Genomic DNA, 27,336 nt, shown 5'->3' on the forward strand with positions numbered 1-27,336 from the left:
CAGCTGAAGTCTGGGAATTAATTCTTTCATATCTCTCCCTAAGTTTGCATTAGGAAAAAAGGAAAGACTCTTTTTCCCCTCTCTGAATATAGAATTTATTTCCCTTTCTGAATATCTAAAAAAAACCATTAAACTATCAAGACTGGAAGTCCATTCAAATTGCCGTACCCTGGGGAATATTGGTGAAGTACTTGGGGTTTTCTGATTCAAACAATTTCAAGTTTCTGTTACCTTTAAGTGCAAACCTTTTTTTTTTTTTTAAAGCAGTTGGTTAGAGACTGAATTTTGCAAATTTTATTGCCGTAAGACAAAATTATTTTAAGAAGGGGGCCTCTTTCTACTTTTATGGCTCTGTCAGCTTTTGCCATGCTTTTACCTCCAGTTTCAGAGTTTGTTTCTCCGGTTGATGAGCACAATATGCTGAGTCCCTGTTCTGCTTGTTCCACTCCAGCCCCTTAGTGCTGAGAAATTGCAGATCCAGCCTGGGGAGTGATTGCTGTTTAAATTGGCTCTATAGGTAGAGTGGAACTGGCAGAACAACCATACGTAGTTCCCTTTGTAATTTCCATGTTTGAGAGCGTGTGGAGGAAGGGTTGCTCGAAGAATGCTGTCTTCTGGTTTATCCTTACCTGTTCTCATGGTTTCTGGAGAGGAACATATGAGATTTGTGCAAGTAAAATGGCTTAGAGACAACAAAAAAGCTGTTTACAACTAAAATGCCGTATTTGAACACAGGTAGCCAAACCCGTGTCTGTTGGACAGAACAGTCGCCTGTAGTCCTGCAAGCTGGGACTTGTGTATTGGTGGTGGTGACTGTTTTGTTTTTGTTTTATAATTATTCGGCAGAAGCTGTGAGGCCACGCAGCTAAAAAGATGCTATCGCTGCGAATGCACCGGTGGAGATGCTGAGTCAGAAATAGCTTGGTTTCAGTGTGGTCAACAATTGTAATGCTCACATGGTTAAATTTAAAGTGTGGGGTTTTCTAGAAGTATTTTCTTCATATTAAATACATTCTCCTTGTTCGCTATCCTGAGTTTTACAGCACACCGTCTTTTTTCCACCAGAAATCGTCTGAAACCAGGATTAAAACTCGTCAAGGGACCCTCTAGTCTTGCACACGAGAACTTGAAGCAATTTGTCTACCGGGCTATTTAGAACTAAAATATTTTAATCAATTACAAGACTTTTTACTGTATTCTGTTTGTTGTGGTTTTTATTCTAGGTTATCCAACAAAAGAAGAACGTAACTCAACTGCTGTTCTGTCACGATGGGGTCAATTGTGTGGGAATGCGGTTAAACATTTTAATACCTGAGCCTAATACACGCTGTATAATACTGAGAAAAGGCAAGATATCTTGCACATCCATCTCAAATACATCATCTTCTGGACTGAGCCAACGATGTCGTACACAAAGAGCATCCCAATTCTGAAAAACCTTAGGCAAGGACTGAAAATATCGCTGTGGAAGTGAAATCTGAAGGTACATGAGGAGTTGAAGGAGATTTCTGGCGGGACTCAGTGACCGGCCCCATTCCCGGTGTGGAAGGATGGCTGGGACCTGGATGCTGCGCTACCTGTGGCTTCTGGATGTTTTGCTGGGGCACACAAGAGGGCACAGTTTATTTTCCTGTGAGCCCATCATCTTGCGGATGTGCCAGGATCTGCCTTACAACACCACTTTTATGCCTAATCTTCTGAATCATTATGACCAGCAAACAGCAGCATTAGCAATGGAGGTAAGACTGGTTTTTTTTCAGCAAGATTAATGTTTTTGGCCTTTGGTTGACAATTAATTGGTAACAGAAGCCAGGAAGGTATTTATATTAAAAATAAAAAAAGAAAAATCAAGATAATTAGTAATTTAAATATAAAAGCAAACACCACTTGCAAAATATGTGCTGTAATATATACTAAAATATTCTATGACTGCAAAGTTTGCCTAATTTACTATAACTGAGTGTGAAATACTCTGGATGTGTTTGTATGGTAGTCTGTTACTTTAAATATTTAGACAGATCAAGGATGCGTATTTTGAATGGTCTGTCGCATTTAAATGCCAGAAAAACAGAATATTCTGCGTTCTGAAGAGTACGTTCTTTGGTGGCTTTGTCATATTTGACCTTTTCTTACTCGCCTGAAATTTGGTGTGAAGAAAATTAGAATAATAAGGCATATTATGAAAATAATGGGAATTGCTCATTCATCAGTACTGCTTTTCTCAGCTGCAAGAAAGTCTCTTTTCTTGTAGACCGTTTATTTAACCTTTTTCTGTTCTCTATCCAGGCAGACAAGCTTTTAGACTTGCACTTGCTTTGTTATAATGGTGCCTTATTACTGTTGCCATTATCCCCTAAAATCTTATTTGGACTTAAACGTAATAATTTTCTCCTTTTAAAAAAACCCAATGCATTTCCACTGATATTTGTCTGATCTTTCTTTGGAGAGCTTTCCTGATGGGGTTTCAACAACACCGTTAGCCTCTTTTTATCTGTACAAGACATTTAAGTTCACTTCAGTCTGTCTTCTATCCTGCCACCCTACTTAAGGAGTTGCCTTCCTTGGTATTCTGTGGAAATTCAGAATATTAGGCAAGTCTTGCTGTCAGCCTGTTCAAATTTTCATGAGAGATTTGTGCAGATGAGGATTATTTGTATTTTTGAAGTGCTTGGGAGTCCTCACTGATAGGTACGCTGTACTGTATACTGAGAACAGAAAGATTAATCATATGTTTTCATCTTTGAATGCTCTCCCTGACGATATAGAAACCTAATTTAATTGTTCTTGTGAAATGATATAAAGACAAAGCTTGGTATAGTTTTTCTATGGAAGAGTTGTGAACCAGACTTGACAGGTGTTTTACTGTAAGAAGAAAATAGAGATTCTTACCCTTAAATTTGCTTTCTTTGAAAGAACTATGGACTTGCATTTCAATGGCTTGTTTGGATGTGGCCAGGGATTCCCATTATGCTAAATACATAGCAACGGGAATGATTTTTTTTTTTAAATTGGTTGGGGTAAATTCTGAGGACCTTTGAAGATCTAACTGTAAGGAGGAACGATGGAGCCAGAGCAAGTAACGAAGTTTAATAGGATAACAGGGTGAACATGTAGGTGTGTACAAACTGTTTATTTCATCTTTGGAAGGTGGAATTTAGGATATTAAAGGAATTGATGAAAACCAACTGGATTAAAGGCTTCTGAGACTGGCTTGCAGAGATGTGGAGATAATAGTGGGTTTTGGTTTTGTTGGGCAGTTGGAGAAGTAGATGTTCACCTCTTGGAGGGGCAGATTATCAGCCAAAGGCTTTCAGGATCTGTGCACTTCAGTATTTTCTTAAATGATCTGGAAGAGAAGACTGGCAGTGAGATGAGAAAGCCTGTTGATACTGTGGTAACTTAAAGCTGAGGTCAAATTGGAATGAAGAATTGTAAAGATCTGGAGACTACGTTTGCGATACATTAAGCCATAAAATTGCTGAGAGAATTCAAAGTGATAAATATGTATATGTTGGGGGAATAATATTCCTCACATTAGTGGTGATGAGCTGATTTCATTGGACTTAGGATGATTTGTTCCATTGAAATATGAGTTGGAAGCATGACTGAGCAGTAAGAAAACCAAAAGGCAAATCAGACATGGAATAATTAAGAAAGAAATGAAGACCAGACATGACCGTGGTATTATAGAATCCTGTGGCTCACAAATAGCTGGAGTGTTGGGTGAAGTTCTGAGCTATTGCAAAAAATGCATTTAAAGTGAAAGAGGGCCAGAGAAGAAAAGGAAAAATTCCCATATGAGGAATGTTAGACTATGACAGGGTGGCTTAGCCTACTTTTAAAATAGAAAAAAAAAAAAAAAAAAAAACCAAAACAAAAACTGCCATCATAAATGGCATGCGAAGGGCTATAGGGATGGACTGTCTCTTCCAGCACAGGAACCAGGCTCCATCAAATGAATTTGCTAGAAGCCAAGGCAGAAGAAAGAGGAAGAGGTGACTCTTCAAAAATAGCTGTGAAACTCTTAGCCAGTATTGTGGATGCAAAAAGTCTGGGGAGACTGGACCAGAACTTGGAAGATGATGCCGATGAGGGTGACTGCGTAGAAACAAAGCACTTCAGGCTCTTCCATGCAGCAGTAAGTTGTCACAGGCTGGGACAGCGTTTAGGGAATGTAAGAAATGTCCAGCTCATGGTTTGTTTTACCGAGTGCTCTGTATCTGCTGATGGGAAGAGGAGGGACTGTTTTCGGAAAGGATACAAGCGGGAACTCATGTCTATGGGCTGGTGCTTCCCTGAGACCCACAGTCCTTGAATTATGGATGTTAGAAAGTACCTCTCTGCCAGTTCCTTTCAGTATGATTTAATGGATCTATTAGTGATTAATTTATCTAAATTATTTTATGATTGAATACTGTCGACCAGTTCGCTACCCGCTGCATGAAGAAGCACTTATTCTCTAACCTGTTTTAAGTCAATTTCCTGCTACTTTCATTTAATATCTGTTTGTTCCAGAGTTGTGCAATATTATGCTGCAGTTAAATCCTCTGCTACACTTGTGATTTTGGAAACTTCAGTTTTATCTCCCAGGCTTTTCCTCTCCAAACTCAAGTGTTCCAGCCGTTTTGGCTTTCTTGTTGCAATTCAACTGCTTCATTCCTGTAATAATTTTAGTTACCCTTCTCCATCCCTTTTTCTAGCCTTGTCCTTGTTGAGGTGTGGAGATGAGAATGGCACGCCACTCCACATGCAGGCACACTAGGGTTTTTCTATAAATAAAATAAATAAAATCACGCTTTTTGCTGTTAATAGCCTCCTAGTAATGGCCAATATGACATTCATTTTTCTGGCTTTTGTTACGTTAAACCAATGAGTTCAGAGAACTGTCAAAAATATCGCTTTCGCTAACAGGCTTTTTATGGCCACTGTTGGAAGCAGAGCAGTGATTATATGGACCCTCAGACTGAGCCAGAATAACTGACATAATTGTTCTTATCTTCATAAAATAGCTTTCTGCTACGGAGAGAGAAACAGCTGAGAAGCGAATGTTACTTCTCTGCACTCTGTGGTATAAAGCTCAATTTAAGAGCAGAAATTACCTCGTGTGAAACACTGTGGTGCTGCGATTCATACACTGACTCGATGCCAAAGCCATTCTTAAACTTAGCATGAGCGCAGTGGTGTTGTGGGTGTGTATAGAACTCCCTTCTGCCAATGTAATGGGCACATAGGCCAGTGGATTTGGTCTGGGGATGGGCTGTGGGCTGCTTCTGAATGCTTCGTGAAAAATGGTGAAGACTGTGCAGGGAAATAAGGCTATTATCAAACTTAAATTCCCTATCCAGGGGCCTGTACCTCCATTGCAGAGCTTTTTAGGTGTTTGAACAGAAAAAAAGAATGAAAAGCCACAGGTTTTTGTAAGTCTATTTCCACTCCTTGTATTAGCCTAGATTGCCCCTTAAATCTGTACTTGGCAAGAAGTAAGATTTTATTATTTGGCTTTTTAGACATTATTTCATGTTGCAGTCAAATGAACGGAGCACTCAAATTTTGAACTGAATTATGTTTATTAAAACTTGCATTGTGGCTTTTTCTGGTAAACGTCTTTCGTGTCCAAGCCCTCCCTAACTGCCCTGGCATAAAATAATATAATATAGCGGCAAAATCAGTGTGATTCATCTTGTGTATTGCAGGGGGAGGCCTTGTCGTTCTCACAGTTTTTCGGTAGTGCTTTTTTACAATAGTTCCTAATAAAACCCATAAGACAAATTCAGCTTGTACTGTAAGAATACAATACGAGAAAGAGTCAATGTGAAGTGAAAAAGAGAACCACTACAGCTATTGTCTTACCATCAATAAATTCTGTGTACTTCTCTTCCCGTACCACTGGTTGCTTTGTTGAAGGAACTGTTTAAAAACTTATTTACTGTTATTTCTTCAAAACTCAAATAATCAGTTCCTGTGCCTTTATTTACGAGGATGCCTTAACCTTTCTGCTGCGCTACAGCAGCAAGGTTTGCTTTAATCCAGGGAGACGGAAGGGAGGAGTTTCTCCATTTAAGGGCCTGGAACATTATTTTATCCCCAAGTATCTCTAAAGGGACTTGGCTCCTTTTGCTGGGGGATAAACACTGGCTGCATTGGTCCAACTTCTCTTAACATCTGCTTGGCCAGAGACTACAGCGAGAGTCATTTTACATCTGCTTCTTTCTAAAAGGAGTGACGCCGGTTCCTATGGAGCAGCACACTGGTTGTGATGCAGGATGGAGATACAATAGGTATAAAGGGTGTGTATTTTTTGGAGCCCCCAGCTGAGTGGAGCCAGGAGTTGTCCTGCCCTTGTTTACCCATCTCTTGGATTATTATTGCTGCAACTTGAAGAATTATCTTCCTTCCCTTTTTCACTTAATATTCCTTTGACTTTGAAGGATTTGCTTATGCATAACACCAGCAAGCAGTGGTTTTTATCTGCCTATAGTGTGATTTTTGTAGACAAATGTTTTTGTCGGCGAACATGTAACTTGGTACCCATTGGAGCATGAGAGCGTGCTATTAAAGCTTTTGTCACTGATGAAGAGAAGTGATTTAATATGATGATTGCCAGTCTTTTGGCACTTGAATATACTGCCAGCTCTTCCTTCTCCTTACCCTGATGTTTATGGGACCTTGCAAATGATACTAGAGATAAAAGAGGCTTTGAAGGACAGGAACCAGACATAGTCAAGGGCTAAATGGGTCCCTCTCTGTGAAGGCAGCAGCGTTGTCTTTTGGGATTATGCCAGAGGTCGAGCGCTCCAGAAATGAGATGATACACTCACCATATGGGCAGAATAGATAACATGCTACTCCCCTGCACTGTGTCTCAACTCGAATTCCTATTTTCCTTATCAAAAAAGAGCAGTAGTAGGGACTACGAATCCACCATGGCTAGGTTGATTAGTGTGTAGGTGGGAGATGAAAAGGGACAATCTTTCTGTGGTTCTGTAATAGAGAAATAATGTTATTCTGCAGTTTACTCTTTTATTTTCAGGGTGAGGGAGGTAGCTGGAAGGGGAGAGGTGTGATGTTGACTCATATACTTCTACTGCATCAGCATGGCAGCATTCACCAGCTGGGAATCATCGCATTAATATAAATGAACTAACCAGTCATGGAATTCTGAATATTTAGATGGCAGAGGTAGTGAATAGTTAATGGACTTTGTCACCAGATATGCAACTACAGATGTGAAGACAGCTGATTTTTCATGTTTTGTTTCAATTTTAGTGGTTTCTGGCTTGCACTGATTCTTGTAGACAGTAATGCCGTTGACCTGCCACAGAGCAGCATGCGTGCTGCAAGGTTTGTGTATCTTGCTAACTCTATCTCTGTGTGTTTCTTTTTAGTGGCAATATATCTTTTTCTTTTCCCAGCAGTGCTTTTTGGAGTCTTAGGTTGTTTTGTTTTGGTTTTTTGGTTTTTATTTGTGGAAAAGAACTGGAGTATGCTTTAAAATGACATCAGAAGAAGACGTAGTATTTATTCCCAGCCTGGTCTTAGTATGTGGGATAGGAGTTAGGCATTTTTCCGATATAGAAAGGTCAAATATTAAGTGGCCCATTTTAATGGTGTTTCTCAAATAGCTTTTCTTTCAGGCATATATTACAGCTGATTTCAGATAATCAGGGTTTGGACTCAATGTGGAATATTGTCTCTTGAATCTTGATTTGTATAAGAGCTGGGGAAAAGTGTGCAAAATTTGCTGATGTTGGTTAACGTGGTTGTGATTCTTACCTTCCCTGGAGCTGGGAGGTAGTGCTGCCCCATTCCTCTTCTATTTCTGAGTGATTCTTTTTGGATAGAAGTGGGAAGCACCTTTTTTTGGTTTTGTACTGAGCAGCAGGGATGGGGTGAATGTAGGGTGGAAGACCTTTAAATTCTCCCCCCCATAATCCCATCTTTATTCCTTTCTGTCCCCCGTCTTCTTTTCCCTTGCACTATACCCTGCTAAATCTTAGCACTTTTCCTTGGCTTTCTGTATTCTTCAGTTCTGCATGCAAAACTCGTAGAAGAATATAAAGCTAATGGAGAAGTAGGTTTTAATCAGCTGGTGTTTTGTAAGCATTCTAATCTTAGACACCAATTTGCAGTAAGGATTAATTTTCTCCTTAGTGTGTAAGATTATGATGCTTACAGAACAATGGAGCTGTACATGATCATAAGCAAACTGTGCACTAGCTGATTAAAGCCTCCTCTTTCATTAACTTTATATTCTGTTATTCCCACTCTGAATTTTCACCCTAGAAATAGCCACATAAAGATTTTAGATTTTGTTGTTGTTAAACCAGAATGTCTCAAAGCTAGAATTGCAAAGATATTCTGCAGAGTACAGGCAGAGCAAAGGAATTCCTGACAATATACTGCTTAAAAATTTCTGGTTTAGGAATACCTGAGGACTGTCTGTTTGAAACGCATCAACTCATGGTTTCAATCTTGACCTGTAAGGGCCGTGAGTGTTGTGCAAAGGTAATAGAAATCCTGAGTGGGTAAGAACAATTTGGGAAGAACTAAAGCTATTACATCCCCAAGCAGATCCATACAAAAATCAGTACAAGCTGACAATTTTGTACAATGAGGCTGCTGAGGAAGCTGTTTCTTGGACGTAGCCTTAAATGGTCTCATATTAGAACCTTCGATCCTTTTCACATTAAGGTCCAGTGAACTTCAAGATAATCTGAATGAAGAATATTCTATGAATGCGGAAGCGTTTCGACTCCTTGGACAGGAGGAACAGCCAACTGAGATAATTGTGTTGAGATAAATCATAGAGCTACTTGTATGTACCTACTTAGAAGTTGGTAGAGGCTTCAATAAGGAAGAAAGAGAAAGAGCTTTGTCTTTGGCTGGAAGTCTTGTGAAGTTGTTGACCCAAACAGAGTAACATCCAGGAATAGATGCACAAATGGACTTTTCCGCTGCTGTTCCCTGCAGTGTTTTGTGTCTGGGAGAACACTGTAATTCTGACAATTAGACTGTCAAATATAGAATCCCGAATAGCGAACTGAATAGATTTGGGGACCTAGATCATACCTGAGCATGTGATCTATCCTAGTACAACAATTAAAGGGAATATGAACTATAAGTGGCATTTTAAGGAGGAATGGATGTTTGTTTAATGCGAACAATCACAATGGTGTGTCTCTGATTTATTTTTTCTTGCCTCCAGGGCCCACATCATTGCATTTCCAGAAACCAGATAAAGGTGTTCAAGTGCTGTGCTGTACAGAGCAGTAAGAACAGAGTACTAAAGAGATGCTTCTTTCTAAAATACAAAGAATGCAAGGGTTAAAACTTCTGCATCCAGATCATCAACACTCAGATAGCAGAGCTAGATAGCAAGTGGTAAAAACCCTTATTTTCTTTTGCCTGGCTAACAGACGTTCTCCAGAGAATAATAATTTCAGAAATACTGTTTCCTAGTCTTTTATGTTTGTTAATGAGAACAAGATGCCACATGAATATTTTCAAAATGCAGACTAGTAGCAAGAGGGAAAATGAAGAGAAGTAGGGTTGGGGTTTTTTTTTTTTTGCTTGTGAATTGAAGATGAATTCTGTCACCATGTTCATATTTCATTGAATAAAAGATTAATTCTGAATGACGATTCAGTGGAAATATGGAAACAAAGTTTAGCCTTGATAGTTTAGTGCAAGCATATGAAAAAAACATTAGTTTTACGTAGTGTTTCAGTTTAAAGCAAATGATCTACATCTTAATCAACATGTATTCACAGCGGGCTTGTTTTCAGGGTCGTGAAGGCAGATGGCTCTGCATTGTGGCTGATTCTGGAGCATCTGGTGCCGGCTTAAAGAGGAATTATTAGGAAAGGTGGAACACACATGAATTTATTTTGAATAGTTAAATGACGATGTGCTTTATAGTCAGTTGTAGCTTTACATCTGCAACCATAAACTCTCCACTGGAGAATCAAGTCACCACTTCGGTTTGGTCCAAGTTACCAGCAAGACCTTTCTCTTCCCCCTTTACACTCTTTTGATACTAAGATTATTTAGATATCTGACTTACAACCTGTAAGCTGACATAATAGGTTGGAAGCTCTTTAGTTTTCTGTCTTTTTGACTTGCCATTCTTTCAGAATATGTTTTTTGTGCAAAAAGTTGGCATTGATGCAGATAACGGTCGACTAGTTAAAAATCGTATGGCTTGGCTAGGATGAACTTTTTATTTTACTGGTCGTTTGGAAATGGTGGTTCCTTGCTTTCTCTAGTGTGTGATGATGGTTCTAATTATAGGACAATCGGATTCAGAAATAAAGCCACAACAGGCTGTCAAGACAAGAGAGTATGAAATAAATGCCCAAGGAGCAGCTGCCATAAATTTTACCGTTTCTCTTGCTGGTATGGCTGCAGTTCTCTTCTTTGTTTTGGGAGACATTTGTGGTGATTTTAGAGACAGTTAGGATGGCTTTTATGGATTTGAATAATTTTTTGTATCAATGGGATGTTCCTGTGTGGCTGTGAAGCTATTGTGTTCTGTGGTATAAGAAGAAGAATTCACCAAAGCATGCTGTTAATGTTCAAAGGAAAAATCTTCTGAAATTCACATGCTCCTCACTTGTGCGCTGCCACTTTATTCTCCATTTTGTAACCTGGTCATTAAGAGATGCAAATGCATGAGGGTTTGGCGACTTTCTGAAGGAAACAGAGCCTGTGCTTGTCTTAAATGTAGCACCAAACTGGTACTGAAGGAACCCAGCACTTTAGAACTGAGTTCACTACTCAGTTTCGCGACACTTCAGACCTGCAAAACAATAGCATTTTTATAAAACGTGCTTTTAAAGAATATATTTGGTGTGAGAGACAGGCTAGGAGAAATGGAAATGGGGACGAGATGGATAAATGTAGGAAGCTAAGAAGAGTGATATGAAGTCAGAGCAGAGCTGTGCTCAGCCGGGTGTTCTGTCACCCGGTGGCGGCCCTAAGTGGGTGTCATATGGAGCGGATCAGGTGTGTAGCACCCATCGACCATCTGCCATCAGTTCTCCCGTGGTCAGCAGCCTGGGGCTTGGAAATCGGGGCTTGCAAATCGGGGCTTGCATTAGTAACCTCGGATGTATTTTTCCACAAATTAATCAGTTTTCTTCCTGAACTCAAACGTTCTTTTAGCATCCACAGAAATCAGTGGCAAAGAGGTACAGAAGTTAAGGTGGTGTGTGAAAAAATTGCTGTTGTTGTGTTTTGTTTTGTTTTTTCTTCCAACATGCCGCCTGTTGGTTTTATGTCCCTACTTTTAATGCTAAAGATACAGTGAGCAGTTGGACCATATTTTTTCCTTTAAGTATCATTTGTGATTTTATAGAGCTGTTTCATGCCTCATCCTCCTGCTGTCTCTTTTACAAGGTATAAGAATAAAAGTATCCCAAATCTATACTTTATGTAGTATATGAATGCAGTATCATTTTAATATACTGTATGTAAATCCAGGCTGTCAGATTGCTCCTGCAGTAACAATGACTAGATTATCTTCCATATTTTGCAGAACTGTTAGTGTAAACTGTCTCTGCATCTTTGAAGCCATAGCTCAATAACAATCTTCCTGAAGCCGTGTTGTTTCCCATTATCTGTGAGGCATTTAGAAAACATCTTCGAAGTCAAAAGGCTACAAAGATGATTAGGAGACAGGAGCATCTTTCTTAGGAGGGAAGGCTGAAAGAGCTGAGGCTGTTCAGCCTGGAGAAGAGAATCATCGAATCATAGAATACCAGGTTGGAAGGGACCACAAGGATCATCTGGTCCAACCTTTCATGGCAAAAGCCCGGTCTAGACAAGCTGGCCCAGACTGAGAAGGGATCTTATCAATGCTGATAAATATCTCGGGGTGGGTGTCAGAGGATGGACCAGACTGTTGAGTGGTGCCCAGCGCCAGGGTGAGGGGCAACGGGCACAGACTGAAACACAGGAGGGTCCATGTGAACAGGAGGAGAAACTTCTTTGCTGGGAGGTGCCAGAGCCTGGCCCAGGCTGCCCAGAGCGGCTATGGAGTCTCCTTCTCTGGAGACATTCAAACCCGCCTGGACCGACCTGTGTGATCTGCTCTGGTGACCCTGCGTTAGCAGGTGGGTTGGACTGGATGATCTCCAAAGGTCCCTTCAACCCCAACCAGGCTGGGATTCTATGATTCTGCTTCATTTCAGGAGAACATTAAATACTCGTGTTGGATTTGAGAATCAGATCTGCCCAGTTTCTCTGTGGCTTCATATAAATTAATTTGATGCTATTATGTGAACTTAAAACCAGCGCAAAGTTGGACTCTCAATCCCTTATATATATATATATTTTTTTTTTTTTTTTAATTTGTAAGATGATTTACTTTCCCTGTAGGTTCTAGTCTTGCGTTTTTAATAACTCCTTTCCTGTTCCGTTTCCCATCTTGTGAATTTGGTCATGATTCTCCCTCCTCCTCCTCCCATCTCTGTCCCGCAGAGTCAGTTCCTATGGTTACCCCCGCTTTGGGGGGTGACAAAGGTTGGCATCTTGATTCTCCCCAGCCAAATTCTGCCCTTTGACTCTCTCCCCTTTTCACACCCCTTGCTAAGCTTGGCCTCTGGCTCTGCTCGGAGGTTTGTCAGCCAGGGGGTTCCTATGGAAACGAGGGAGGAAATTTGAAAAGAGGAGAAAACAGAAGCACAAAGGGCTGGTTAATTTGAATTTGAACAAGGGAGGAAGGCTCCTTGTAGTTCATCTTTGTGTGTTGTAGAAACCTGAAATTTATCTTTTAGAAGTTGCTTTCAATTTGTAAACTTGTTTATATTCCCTGTTTCTTGATTTGTTGAACAAAAGTTGTCATGTTTGTGGCACTGAGCAAGTCGAAACATCTTTCTTTTAAAATTCAATGGGAAAATTCTGGTCAGCCATTCATTTAGCTTTTGTGCCCTCACAGGTCCAAAAGCATCGTTCATGTTTTTAATATTTTTCTCGGAAAACTGACATGTATTACATTTTCTCCCTTCGTAATAATTCAGTCATACTGCCAATTATCTAACATCCGTGCATTGTTTTTTGCAGAGGAGTGGATGAATATCCGCCATTCAGAATCAGCAGACCCATTAGTTGGATTGCTGCTCATGACTATTTCTTTCGGTTTCTTATTGGACATTTTTAGCATTGTGGTCTGATCTGGGCAGGTGCGATATGGAAATATAACTGCAGAGAAGAATACGGTAACGAAGTTTGACCTTGGATTTCAGTTTTGATGCTTACTGTCAATAATAAAGAAAATAATCAAGGAAACAAAAACGTGTCACAGGATAGTAAGAGCCTTCTGGGATAGTTGATCTGCATATTTTACGAATGTGTTAAATAATTAAAGTTTGATATTGATTTCTTAAAGAACAACGAAGTGAATTTGTCTTCAGATTTTCCATGGTAGCTTTTTGAATGACAAATTGTTTGGTTCTTACAGAAGAATAGTCCTTACCTTGTGTAGAAGAAACATCATTTAAATGGTCTGATTTGAAAATTTGCCCTCCAGCTGCACGTCTACAAAATCTTGTGGCTAAAATCCTGAAAAATCTCAAATCCTGAAGAGTTCACAGACATTTTCCTTAGTCTTACTTTGCACCTACAGGAATATTTCTCCTGTTCTTCAGCATAACCTTAATTAAGTGGCATCATAAAAAGGCAGTGTAATTCTTCCGATACATCACTTGCTTTTTTTTTTTCCCCTGACACAACAGGAGGCTGTTGCTTTTGTCTGGAAATACTAAGCTTCCAGGCTTTGAAACTTTAGGCTTTGGTTCCCCTCCCACTTTGTACGAGTTGTTCTTATTAGCCAGGGTCACGGAGGGGACTCAAGAAAGGGGTGTTGAATTGAAACCAGGACTATAAAAGATCTACAGCTTGTGGTTCTACAGCGGCAACCGATTCTTCTGCCAGAACCTGTTGTACCCATCCGAGAGGATTAAACGACGCGGTTTTGATCTCCAGGTGTTAGTCCTCACCTGGGAGGTAAGTACGAGTAAAATTGAGCAAGCTGTTAAACAGAACTCATCGTGAAACATTAACAAATGCACGTCTGTACACTCCCATCCACTCTCCTGTCCCCATCCTGCTGCTTTGGTGGTTTAAGGGACAAGGGGAGCTGGAAAACCAGCTCTCTGTGAACTTCCTATGGTTCTTTGGAGCAGAAACGGCCTCGGACTGGTCTTGTGTGCTCTGCCAGACAACGGGGGCTTATCACGGCAGGTTTCCAGCTCTTTTGACTTCCCCACCTTCCAGCCCCACACCTGGGCTTTGCTCAAATGCATTTTCAAGCCTTTTAGACACCAATATATATATATAAAAGAGATTTTTGCAGCGTTGGGCAATTATTCAAAGAGGCAATCAATGGGAAAACACGCTTATCTCCTGTTGTCTTGCATCACTCTTACATCTCCAAGCAATTTAATGGAGTCTTTCCTATTTATCTGCCCTGCTCTTTTATCATTTGATCCCACTAATTCCATTTTCTCTCGATTTCCTCATTGCAAATGCCCCCGCCGTGTATTCCAGACAGACCCTGGCACACAGAGTACACTCGAGTGTCACCGTTTGAAATCTCTTTTGAAGACTTACTTCTTCTGCAACACCTATAGATATTTGCGTCTCTTTATTTTATTTCTTTAACTGGAAAATAGTTTGGGTCTGTCATCCTGTGTAGGGGCCTCACATGCATAATCTTTTTGCGTTCCCTTGTTTCCTTCCATCTGTGTCCCCCCTCTCCTCCCACTGTCTTATTAATCCCATTATTGTGTTAGGGCTCATCCTGCTTGTCGAGGGTGTTTTGAAGACGTGCAGGATATGCCGTGGGAGCAGTTTTTCCCAAAATGACACTAGTGAAACAGAAGAGAAGCAGACACAAACTTTGTCCTCAACAGGGACAAACTTCTGGCCGTTGGAGGGCAAAATATGATTTAATGTATTTCGAAAGAAGCCAGCACACTTTTAGGGTACTGCAGAAACAAAGAAACCGACGCACTGTGGGGATTCCTGTCAAATATTTAGCTGGTCAATTATTAACTGTAGGGAAGAAAAATCAACTTCAGGAGCTTGGTTTTATTCTTAATTTGACGGTTTTGGTGCGGCTTTCAGAACTGGTCATTCAGATGCGTGTGAGGTGGATAACAGCTGGAAAAGTGTTGTCATTGCAATTATTTTTTTTAATTCTCTTTTTCTGTCTTCCCCTGTAGAGTTCATCAGTGACCTCATTAACTTGGCACTAAGTGGGAGGGACAGGATCCCCTGATGAATATTGAATTTTAATTTACAGCTGCTGTGTTCAGACATGTTTTTTAAAAATGGTTAATTATTTAAATTGAAGTCACCAACTAATTATCTTAAAGCTTCTATTTTGAGCAGGAATTAGTTTTCATTTAATATGTTGGAGTAAATTGAGATTTTCTTAGTCTTAACTTTTCTGTTTCGTGTTACTGTCTGATGAAGTAAAGGTGCCTGTTTAGTGACCCTGTTGTAATTCTAATTAGGTAACAAATAAGTATTGGGATGGACAATCTCTCTTAAAAGTTAAAAAAGCCATTCAGTAGATAGAGTCGATGTTTGGTCGGAATGTGTAGACTCACTGTAGAATTACAATAATGAGAGAAAATTCGCTTTCTAAAGATTGAAAACTTCCCAAAAATCCACCTAATTTTCCCATAGTTTGTGTCCAGCTGTACATGCTGTACAAACGGCACAACGGAAGAATTTAATGCGTGATACCAAAATGTAGGAAGTTGATCCCAAGATTCAACTATACGGGTGACCTTTTATGTTTTTTAATGGCTTTATTGTACTTGCAGTAACAGCAACAGGACAGGACAATTCTGCGTGGAGCCCCTGGGAACACCAAGAGAGAATGCTGCTGGTTTTTCACTCGAGCTGCCAGGCAAATATCCAAATTTTCCTGAATAAAATCTGGATTATATCATGATCTGCCCACTTCTACCCAATTAATGCAAGTGAAGAGCACTAACTACTGCAGCTTTACTTTTCTTGTGTTAGAAATCGGCTAAAATAACTGCAAAACCAGACGTAATCCCCTGAGAATCCTTACAATCAAAATAGTCTGAAAACTGTAATTGGTGTATGAGAGACAGGATAAATTTTAACAGTTCTAGCGGAGTAACTCTGAAAAATGAAGTGGAAACTGCTGTTGAATTGAGATTTGGAGGTGGTGCAGCTTGATTGGAATTGGATAATACTCCAGTAAATGCATATACAGGATGGCAGGGCTGCAGGGTTTGTACAGCGTAGACCACACAGCCAGGAAAACTACCCTGCATTGGTTATACATGCAAAACAACCTGCTAATTTTTAGAATTACCTATACCAAGAGACAGATTAATATATTAGACTGCTAGTGGAGCCTTCCTGGAAATTGTGAGGGAAGGAAAATAAATAGTTGTCAAGCCAATCGACAATATGTTTTAAATATTACCCTGTGAAATATCCTTTATTTTGAGACCCGAAGATGCAAATCGTCCCTCCTATCCAACTGTTGACATATGTATGTGTACGTCTGTGTGCGTGTATGTATTTTTACTGCTATGTAGATACAACAGATGGTTTATAATGTTAGATTAAGACCCAGCTGTTAGAATGCTAGCATTCATTTTGCAGATAGGTTTTTGCTTGCTATTCAGCATAATTTTTACAGTATTAATCCAACAGATTATGTTATTGGTTCAGTTTGCGTCACATTATTTACGTACATAGTTGTACTGGATCGGTGTCATGCTCTTGTTTCTTTCTGAGCCGTATATACCACCCCCCGACTTTACTGTTGTTAGAGAGACATTATTATATTACCTGAGTATTAATTTGATTTTCAATTTGGGCAATAAATACTGGGCAGAGTCAAGAAAAGTTTCAATATGTAGCCAAACACATCTGTAAATTCATTTGGCACAACTAGTTCTGGTTTTTTTATATAATAGTACATGACAAAGTAACAATCGTAGTGGATGCTGCCAGATCATTCCCTGAAGTATTTTGGTTAGACTCTTGATGGGCTTTCAGAGGAACAAAATTAAGTAATTTAACCTCTGCCCAAGGAGATGTCGATCGTAATGCAACGAGGAAAGACATGAGAGTTTTTGAATGATAACTCCTGCTTTGAGAACACTGTCTGATGTTCAAAGGTCAAACAGTAAATTTATTTGTTATGATGACTGAATCTGCCATCGCTTTCTCATAAATGCAACCAGGTGTTTTGGCTAGTAGAAGAATTGGATGAGATGATTTTGACAGCAGGCTGGATGCCAAGAGAGCAGCAAATAGAGCTTCTTGAAGTCATTTTGTGTGTTTTTACTCTTGCAGCCTTCTGTCTGCAAAAGGTTGTGCTCCTGGGTTTTAATGCCATCAACGCCCGTTCTCCACCATAGCACAAAGTCTTTGTCTTCTGCGTTGAGGAAATAGTGCTATAAAACTCAAAGGTTTGCTTGAAACACATCCTTATAACATTTTCTGGGTCTAGTTGGGTCCAGGGCAGTTGAACTCTGTTTTAGGTAGTTAAGACAGTGCTCAATTAACAGTTGGACTTGATGATCTGAAAAGTCTTTTCCAACCAAAATGATTCTGTGATTCTATGAACACACTGGATGTCCTGAGCTTAGGGTTCAGTGTTAATTACCTGAAAGATGAGTTTAGCTGTGCCCCATTTTTTTATCCAGTAACATGTCCCTTTGGCACCTCTTCCATTTGCCCAAACCTATTATAAGGCCAGTAAGGAGCTAAACCAGCAAAAACCTAAGCTTAGAAAAAAGCGATTTGATCAGCCTCGGTGTATTATGAAGTTTTATCCTAAGCCTACAGGAATGGTATTTAGATGCTAACACTTAAAGATCTCAGCATTCAGGATCTTATCCTGATTTTTTATGCTGCTACTGGTCCAAATAGAGCACGTGTGGCTTTGAGGTTGGTTTTGTGGGCAGTTTAAATCACTCTTAAGCTCAGGTCAGTGCAAAGGAGGCTGGTGGCCTGTTGTGAAACTGCTCCCTGAAGTGCATTAGATGACAACTGTAATTTGTCCTCATTTCACAGCCATATAGGAGGTTGATTATGACAATTGCACAGGGCAAGTTTACTTTTAAGGGGGTCAGCACACTGTAGATTCCCTTGGTTGGTCTGTCAAGAAGCACCTTGGAGGTCAGAATTCTGAAAACAGCAGCTTTCTTCTGTCCTCAACCCAGTGGAAAACATGGAACTTCGTACAGTCCGCATTGGCTTGGAATAATAAGCTCTCTTAGATATTCTGCTATGTCATATTAAAACATGTACATTTACATCACGTAAAAAACCACAGTTAGCGAAGCCACACATGCAACAGCAGAAGTCATCAAGCCTTTGAGAAATAAAAGTAAATTCTCTTCAATAGGCATATTCAGTGTTAGTTTCATTGTATTTTAGAAATCCAGCTTCTCTAATTTTATTCTGCGGGGTATTAATGTCATTTATTAGCTGGCAGACCCTGTCGTTCTGTATGTCGATGGCAGTAAAAATGAAAAGACGAAGCTAATCTGATTGGTGATTTTGCAACTTGGCTGCGTCCTTATCTGGATCTTCCCTCGTGTTTCCCAGTTTTGGAAATTCCCTTTTTATGTGCTCTGAAGAACTCGATCTGGCTCCCAACTCCATTGTGTGCTCTCAAGTCAGTGTCAATCAAGTCCTCCAAGAAATCTTCATAACAAATGCTTTTCTCCTTCACCTAGCAAGATAAATTTTTGAGCGCCATGCCAGCAGCAAGTTGGTTATATTAATATTCTTTGCTCTTGTTATTCCTCAAGGAGACAGACCTCCCTTGAGCTGGCAATTAGTCCGTGAGTCCCTGACACGCAGATCAGTCTGCGGTGGCGGAGTTGATGGAAAGAAAAGCTCATTTTCGCTAACGCGCCACTTCTCGTAACGGGTATCTTGCTCCTTCCCACAGCGACAGCAGCGCTGGCGCGTTTTTCGGCAGGCATCAAAGCAGCGATCACACATGGTTTGTACTCAGAAGGTCGTCTATGCAACCACAGGAGATAGAAATGTGTCATTTAAGTGAAAAATATTATTTTACCAAGGCTTACAGCTCCTGCCCAATAGTCTCTTGCTTGTCCAGGCAAGTGTGCCTTATAGCCTCTTAACTTAATGATATCTAAAACACGGTCCAGAGGACTATATATTTATTTCTCTGGGATATTTTGGAGTAGTCCCAAGCCCATCGCAGCAGGCGTATGGTGAGGAAGTCCAAGCAGTCTCAGCTCTGCTAGAAAAACTAACACTTCTTGCAAATGGAAATTGTTACCAGGACCACCCATCTGCATTCGTCAGTCCCTAAAACATCACGATCGCATTTAGGAGAAGTGCACATTGACAGATGGATGCCATCTTTTCAGTGTCGTCCAAAGGAACTTCAGAATTTCAAATGAAGCACGAGACCCCTTTGAAGAACAAGAGCAGATGGCTTTGCTCTTTAGTCACATAGACAGAGATTAATGTCGTTTGCTGGCTTTTAACTACTTTCATCTTTATCCTACTTATTTTTTTCTGCAGTTGTGAAATTAACCTCAGCTGTCTGTTTACAGCCCAGGAAGCTCAGGATGGTTTGTATGATTCCTGCCCTTTCACAAGGCAGGTGAAATAATTGGTCTTTGGTTTTAAAGTGAGTAACAAGGTTAGTGTCTGGTTCAACCTATAGCACGAAAAAAATATAATTTAAAACCATACTAACTACCTGACATTTTTATTGTTGGAATGACTTAATAGCTATTTAAATGTGGAAGTGTATTTTTAGTACTAAGGCAAAACAATTTGAATTTTTTTTACTTCCCGGTCCCTAAGGTAGTACAGTGTCAATCTAATCCTCATTGCAACTGTAATTTTTCCAGCGAACATCGAATTTTGAGACGTGGGATATCAGAAGGCAGTGGGTTGTGTGGTTCATAAGGATTCCCACAGGTAATGGGAAAATACCCATTGGTGTTCATTGCTGTTGGTACCACGTTTGGGTTTTGACAGCTGCATCACCGTGCAGAGCTAAAAATAATTTAAAAATATAAAGCAGACCGAAGCTTCTTCAGACAAGGAAGTTAATGATTCTGTAAGCTTTGAGCGTGCATTATGCTAAGTGCTCCATGCTAAATTGGCCTTGGCACTGTGCATTAAAAGCAGGCGTGGGCAAATTAACCTATTGCCTTTGGAAAACAAAATAAAATGTCCGTAGTAAAGCTGTGCTTCCAGAGTCACATGAAGCTGAGCAAGTGTGGGTGGATTCCAAAAGAAGTGGCCGTCCCCTTACACATCTGGGTGTTTTCTGTCCCTTTTTGCAGCCATTACATCTGTGGCTACGTGGCGCTATCTGAGTGGAACAAACTGATTGGGAAAAAAAGCAGCTTTCTGTTAGATCCGGCTACATTTTTTTTTCATAGAATCATTTCAGTTGGAAGAGACTCTCAAGATCATCGTGTCCAACCATAACCTAACCAACTCTAGCACTGCCCCATGTCCCTGAGAGCCTCATCTCCGCATCTGTCCAACCCCTCCAGGGATGGTGACTCCAGCACTGCCCTGGGCAGCCTGTTCCAATGCCCCACAGCCCTTTGGGGAAGAAATTGTTCCCAAGATCCAACCTCAAGCTCCCCTGGCGCAACTTGAGGCTGTTTCCTCTGGTCCTTGCGCTTGTTCTTGGGGAGCAGAGCCCGACCCCCCCTGGCTCCAAGCTCCTTTCAGGCAGTTCAGAGATCAGAAGGTCTCCCCTCAGCTCCTGTTCTCCAGGCTGAACCCCCAGCTCCCTCAGCCGCTCCCATCACACTTGTGCTCCTTTTTGAAGCAGTTGGTGCCCCTGCTCAGTGCTCTTTGCAAAGCATCAGCCCTGCTGTGCCTGTGTGAGCACTCACTGGATTCCTGTAGAAGATACCAACATGATTAAGGCCGGATTCGCAAGTACAGCCTCATTTGAAGGCAGCATTGGCAGTTCAAGTTCTACAGCAGTTATACAGCTCAAGATATTAGCTTACAGCAAATATTTTCAGGTTACGTTTGCGTACCAGCGTGGCGATGGGATACAGCAAACCCAGAAGGATTCAGAGGAGCGTGCAGGTCAGAGCTGTCGGAGAACAGATTCCCACTGTCTCAAGAAAACTGTTCAGCCTGGAGAAGAGAAGCTGAGAGGGATCTGATCAATGGGATCAATATCTCAGGGTGGGTGTCAGAGGATGGACCAGACTCTGTTCAGTGGTGCCCAACGATAGAATAACGGGCACAGACTGAAACACAGGAGGGTCCATGTGAACATGAGGAGAAACTTCTTTGCTGGGAGGTGCCAGAGCCTGGCCCAGGCTGCCCAGAGCGGCTGTGGAGTCTCCTTCGCTGGAGACATTCAAACCCGCCTGGACCGACCTGTGTGATCTGCTCTGGTGACCCTGCGTGAGCAGGTGGGTTGGACTGGATGATCTCCAGAGGTCCCTTCAACCCCAGCCAGGCTGGGGGTCTGTGAAAACCAATTCTGCTTGTAACAGTCTCTAGAGAGCATTGACATGAACTGTCAGAGCTGTGAGGGCAGTTTGGTTGGAGAAGACATGTAGGTATCAAAAGCAGCAGGCGGTGATGTGTTCACTCTAACCAGCAGTTGTCTGCAGAGTTAAATCTGCAGCGTCTGTGTTTCCACTCAGGAAGCAGCCTGGAAAGCATCATTGCCCGTGCACTCTGAGATACAATTCAGGGTTTTTTCCCTAATGAACAGGGAGCTAAATTCAAACACAGGCAACCCAGAGCAGATGATGTGGCTGGTCTGAGACAGGATGCGCCCCGAGGCGGTTGCGTCCACCAGGGAATTGCAGCAGTAATCGATAGTCATAGCATCGCTCTCGTCCCCTGAGCCCGACGGAGGAAAACTTCTCTCCTTCCGTCTGTGAGTTTATGAGAATGCGTCCTGGTTAGTTTTCTGTTAGAAGAGAGGAATATAGAAACAGAATAATTAAAGATTACCAAAATTATTTTGTTTAAATCTAGCAATAGCGTCACTGTCCAGATGACAGCCAGCTAAATGGCTACTGCTGTGGAAAATAAAAGGTAGAATTTGGTTCATTGTGTTGTATCTCAGCGATATGAGAAGTTTGAAACTGTAACACAGTTCCACAGTGTTTTTATAGATAGTTATTGCTCTTGCTCTGTAACTGAAAGTGAGAATGTGTTTAAAAGTTTATGTGGGGCGAAAAATCTACACATGCCATTCTGGCTTTCCTTTGTCTTTCATCCTTTTCTGAAAAAAAACAGAGAAAACCATAGGAAATTTCTCCTCTCTGTTAGAGCATGGCCATGCAAACATTTTGAGCAGACAGGAATTGTAGGGAGGGAAAGAGCTGGAGCCACACTGCTGGGAATTGGGGAATTTCTCAAAGCAGCTTCGCTCCGAGCAAAGAAAATTCTGGAGAAGAGGGAAAGAAGAGACGGGCAAGGGTGAAGTGCTCAGAGAAAAGCAGCGATATGTTTTTGGGTTGTATTTGCTACACAACACCTGCACGGCAAAGCAGAGGAGGGATGAGAGTGTTCTGACTCAGCCTGGAGAAAGTCAAATTCATGATGTTGCTCTTAGCACTGGGTTTGGAATTTGCATGGTCATAAAGATCATTCTCAGGAGTAGAAGGACCAGCGGGTGTACAACTGTAGATATATTATACAGTTATGTGATCTGGCATATTTTAAATACTTAAGTACCTTCAGGACTGAGGAAGTGTTTATCTCTCCTTAAACATTTATCTGCATCCTTGGGCAAGAGCATAAAAAAGTCTCTTAATCTCTCTGGCTTTATTTTTAATAGTGAACAACACGATCAGTAGATGTAAGTGACTTTTCATCTTAGGCGCTACAATGAAAAATGGTAATTTTAGAGACAGCGTGCTTACAGACCAAGCTGCTCACAGGCACAAATGAAAGTGAGTCTCTTTTTCTGCATTTTGAGGAGTGGTTGTAGGGGATTTTTTTGTGTTGTCTAGCTTAGCCTCATCGTGATTTTAAGATAAACTGATTTGATATAATTCATAAGAGAGTTTTTGTCTGCCTGCAGTTGCTATTTTGAGAGACAGGATGGTGTGAGAGAGGCCTGGAGCTGCTGAAAAACAGAACAGCCAGCACTAGGGGAACAGTCCTATTAAATTACCCCTACTTAAGTGTATTTTTTCAGTGTCGTTGGGGCCGACTGTATCTGTACTGGGTTTTAAGGAGTATACCAAGGCCATACCCAAAACCAGACTTGTTTTCTGCAGCTCTAACGTGCCTTCTGGGGGACTTCGTGAGGGAAGATTCAGTGACACTCGTGGTACTTCAGATATTTCCGCATCTTCAACCCAGCCTCCAGCTGCCGTGCCAGAAGGGAGTGAGTCTCCACACAGACCCTGCGTCGTATCTGTCAGGCCCAAGAGAGGACAGATCTTGGGCCTCATTGTCCAGGCCTATGTGGGTGTCTTGGAAAATAGATGGGACCTTAGAATAACAGGATCCTGGCTTGGTTGGGGTTGAAGGGACCTTTGGAGATCATCCAGTCCAACCCCCCTGCTCACGCAGGGTCACCAGAGCAGATCACACAGGTCGGGCCAGGCGGGTTTGAATGTCTGCAGAGAAGGAGACTCCACACCCGCTCTGGGCAGCCTGGGCCAGGCTCTGGCACCTCCCAGCAAAGAAGTTTCTCCTCCTGTTCACATGGACCCTCCTGTGTTTCAGTCTGTGCCCGTTGCCCCTCACCCTGGCGTTGGGCATCACTGAACAGAGTCTGCTCCATCCTCTGACACCCACCCTGAGATATTGATCCCATTGATCAGATCCCTCTCAGCTTCTCTTCTCCAGCTCAACAGCCCCAGCTCTCTCAGTGTCTCCTCATCACAAAGATGCTCCAGACCCCTCAGCATCTTTGTGTCCCTCTGCTGGACTCCCTCCAGTAATTCCTTGTCCTTCTTGAACTGGGGAGCCCAGAACTGGACACACAACTGCAGATGGGGCCTCCCCAGGGCAGAGCAGAGCGGGAGGAACAACCTCCCTCCCCCTGCTGCTCACACTCTTCCTCATGCACCCCAGGTCCCGTTGGCCTCTTGACCACAGGGCACATTGTTGGCTCATGGTCACCCTGTTGTCCACCAGACCCTTTGATGGCAGCAGAAGCTGCTGTTCAGCAGCTCTCTGGCATCTTGCGCCTTTGAATCCCTGTAACTTAGCCCTGAAGGTGACAGCCAGGGAACGCTCTGCTCGGATGGCGAGTGCCCTTTCATTGCCAAAAAACACCATCTGCATCCCCATTTTTGGGTGTTTCCTGTCTCGGTTCCAGTTTTCCCTGGGACATCATTGCCCAGTGTCCTCTGGAGTTGGCCGAAAGCCATTTCAACAGCCGCTGGTCCCTCGTAGGATCAACAGGATACAGGGAGATGCTGGTCACTCTCTGTTCTCTTAACCTGCTTTGTTACTTGTCGTTTTGCAAAATTCAGACTATGAAACAAATAAATTTGCGTTTGTTAAGGGTGTGACTATTTGTCATTGTGCATCGTCAGTTAACATACTTAGCGTCACAACTTCTGGTACATAAAAATCAAAATTATTTTGGAAACATATTCTAATAAGAATCTAATGAGCACTTTGAGTAAAGCAAAAGAGGCAGTGTGGTTTCAAATTCTGAAATAAATGCATTTCAGGCAGATGTAAGTAATAAGGTAAAATCCTGACTGAGCAGGATGCAGCTATTACACAGCTATAATCTTAAAAGTATAAAACCTGAGTGATGACAGACTGAAGCTTATCAACTGGAATCCAAAATTTTTTCTACACTTCTTTAAGAAGAAGAAAAAACTTTAAAATACCCATCAGGAGAGCAAAGCTACAAAAGGACTCCAAAGAAGTAAGTTTTTACAACAAAAAGCAAATAGTTCTTCATGAAAATTGAAATGCAAGTCAGTGACAGCATAGTAGAAAGACATGAGAGAGTTCATAAAGATATAACTTCATTTTCTTATTTTCAAGGTTCTTTGAAAAAAAAGGAAAGTTAAACACTTCCCAAAATAAAAGTGGAGTTTTATTTTCCCTTTGTATCAAATAAAGGAAGACTATTATATTATGTTTTTCCAGTTGTCTCAGGTGACTTAACTACTTAGAATCCATTTCCTGTATCCCTGTTGTCAAACAATAGCTTTAACTGTGTTATAGGCAATAACTGTTTAAAAATAAAACCACATATGCATCTGAAGTAAATGCCCAGTCGTACATAAAGTGTTCCTGGAGTAACAACGAGCTTGTAAATGTAAATATTAATACTTTTCAACTGTCGCTTCCTTTTTCCTTGTCAATAGCTCTGAAGTTTTATGCGGCTCTTCTTGCTGAATTGCACGGCTTTGGTGACACGTGACAACCTTTCCAGAAATGCATAGCACTGAAGAGGATTTATTCAGCTTAGTAAATAATATTTATGTTTAAAAAAATCAGTAAAATCACAGCATGGCTGTGTCTTATATTCCAAAAATAACCCTTTTGCAAAGAGAAGGAGGCGTATAGGAAGAATTGGAAGAGTAAGGGAGGGATAAGGAAGAACTGAAATGTGAAACTTTTCCTCATTGTTTCTGGTAATTGTCATTATATTGCCACAGAAGGTGACCTATTTTTTGTTGTGAGGTCTGTTCTGTTCTATAGTTTGGAAAAAAGAAACTGTTGAAGTGGTTTAGAATACTTCTTAGGAAATTACTGTTTCAAAACATAATCTTTCTACAGCCTACTCTTCAGCTTCAGTTATAAGAAGATTTAGGTTTTATAGAGATATATATATATATATATCAGGTTCATTTGTGCTTCTGCTGTTGCCCCACAAATTCTGAAGATTAGACTTCTTGCTCTATAATCCTGCTGGGCTTGGAGAAGAGGAAACTCTGGTATCAAGATAATGGACTTTTAATAACAATCTATCTAGAACGGAGCTCAGATGAGCATTGCCATTGATCAAGCAACTGTCGCCTTTTCCCTTCAAGCTATGATTTGAAATATAAGTCAAGGAAAAGAAGTGACTTATTAAAGTAAATGTCACTGCTGTTTCTCCCGTCTGGAGGTCACAGAATAATTCAGCATTCACACGCAATTTTGTTTTATTCTAGAGTCATAAGTACTAATGTATTTTGGTATTCTGTAGTTCCAGTCCAAAGAGGATATAATTTAACTTATATTAATATCCAAAGATACGGTGAGGCTTTGTATACTGGTAGGTGCCACACAAACTCAGAATATTCTATTGATTGATTCTTAGGGAGTTAAAGAGAACCCACATGGGGTAGTAAGAAGATTATCCATGCACACCAGTTTTTATTAAGACATAAATCCCTGTCCTACTTTTCCCCTTCTTTTTCATCTTCAGAAATACTTGAGAACAGCTGTATATTGGCTAATTGTGATCGATTTTCTTGCGGTGCTTCCGAGGAGTGTTGTTATCACTGTTACTTAAAGCTGTCATAAGGCAACACAGCAGCACAAAACACCAGTTGTTTTTTATGACTGATTTTTTTCAGGTTTGATTTCCCAGTGCTTTCAGATGGTTAGTCAAAAAAAAGTGATTTCACTGTGATTACAGCCCTGTTCTGGAAACTACCAAGTTCTATGTCTGTATGAAAATGTATATAACAATGAGAACACGCACATGCGGACTGTTTTCTGTCTCTGGATATATTCTCATGATAGAACTGAGATTTTAGCAGATGGTTTCTCTTCAGTTGGACAAGACACTGTGGCAAGAACGCAATGGAAAATATCCTGTGTTTGCATTTTGTAGAAAGAAAGGGAGAACGCTGCCCTGCTGAAGAAACTCAAGAAATAGGTTATTTACAATTATTATGCCGTGATCTGAAAATAATATTTGAAGGATCATAGTCTGCTGTATTTCTATATTGTCGAGGAATCTTGCGTTATCTGACATTCCTCAGATTATAATCTCATCAATTGAACGCGAGTTTTTTGTATTATCCTACCAAATAAGCAGCTGCTGATTTGTGATGTGTCTGTCAGTCACACAAGCACTAAAAAGAATTGAGTTTATGTTACTTATTGGAGAGTGTGAAGCTAAGCCTGAATCCTCAGAGGTGTTTAGCTGTCTGATTGCTGTTGATTTTAATGCAAATCGAGTACATAAATGTCCCATGTGAGTCTTTGTCATTGTCCTCAGGCTTCTTCATTGCCTGTCTTCCTAAAATATCTAAGTGCTGTGTTACGATGAGCACTTTTTCCAACAACGTTCAGAAAAATAAGGTCATGGTTATGATTGTCAAAGCCCTAATGCCTCATGAGACAAATTACAGCTTCGTGCTGAAG

The 27,336-nt window shown here is 41.0% G+C and overlaps 1 protein-coding gene across 3 annotated transcripts in view; it reads left to right on the forward strand.

Annotated features, from left to right (window-relative positions):
* Positions 1-1,496: 1,496 nt before the first annotated feature.
* FZD3 (frizzled class receptor 3) overlaps positions 1,497-27,336 on the forward strand; it is a 57,368-nt gene continuing 31,528 nt past the window's right edge. For all 3 annotated transcript variants that reach the window (XM_065631166.1, XM_065631165.1, XM_065631167.1), the window contains exon 1: positions 1,497-1,739. In XM_065631166.1, the coding sequence (XP_065487238.1) occupies positions 1,551-1,739 (189 nt within the window). In that variant the 5' untranslated portion in view covers positions 1,497-1,550. The remainder of the gene's footprint in view (positions 1,740-27,336) is intronic.

Source organism: Caloenas nicobarica, chromosome 3 (genome assembly GCF_036013445.1).
Source record: "Caloenas nicobarica isolate bCalNic1 chromosome 3, bCalNic1.hap1, whole genome shotgun sequence".
NCBI lineage: Eukaryota > Metazoa > Chordata > Aves > Columbiformes > Columbidae > Caloenas > Caloenas nicobarica.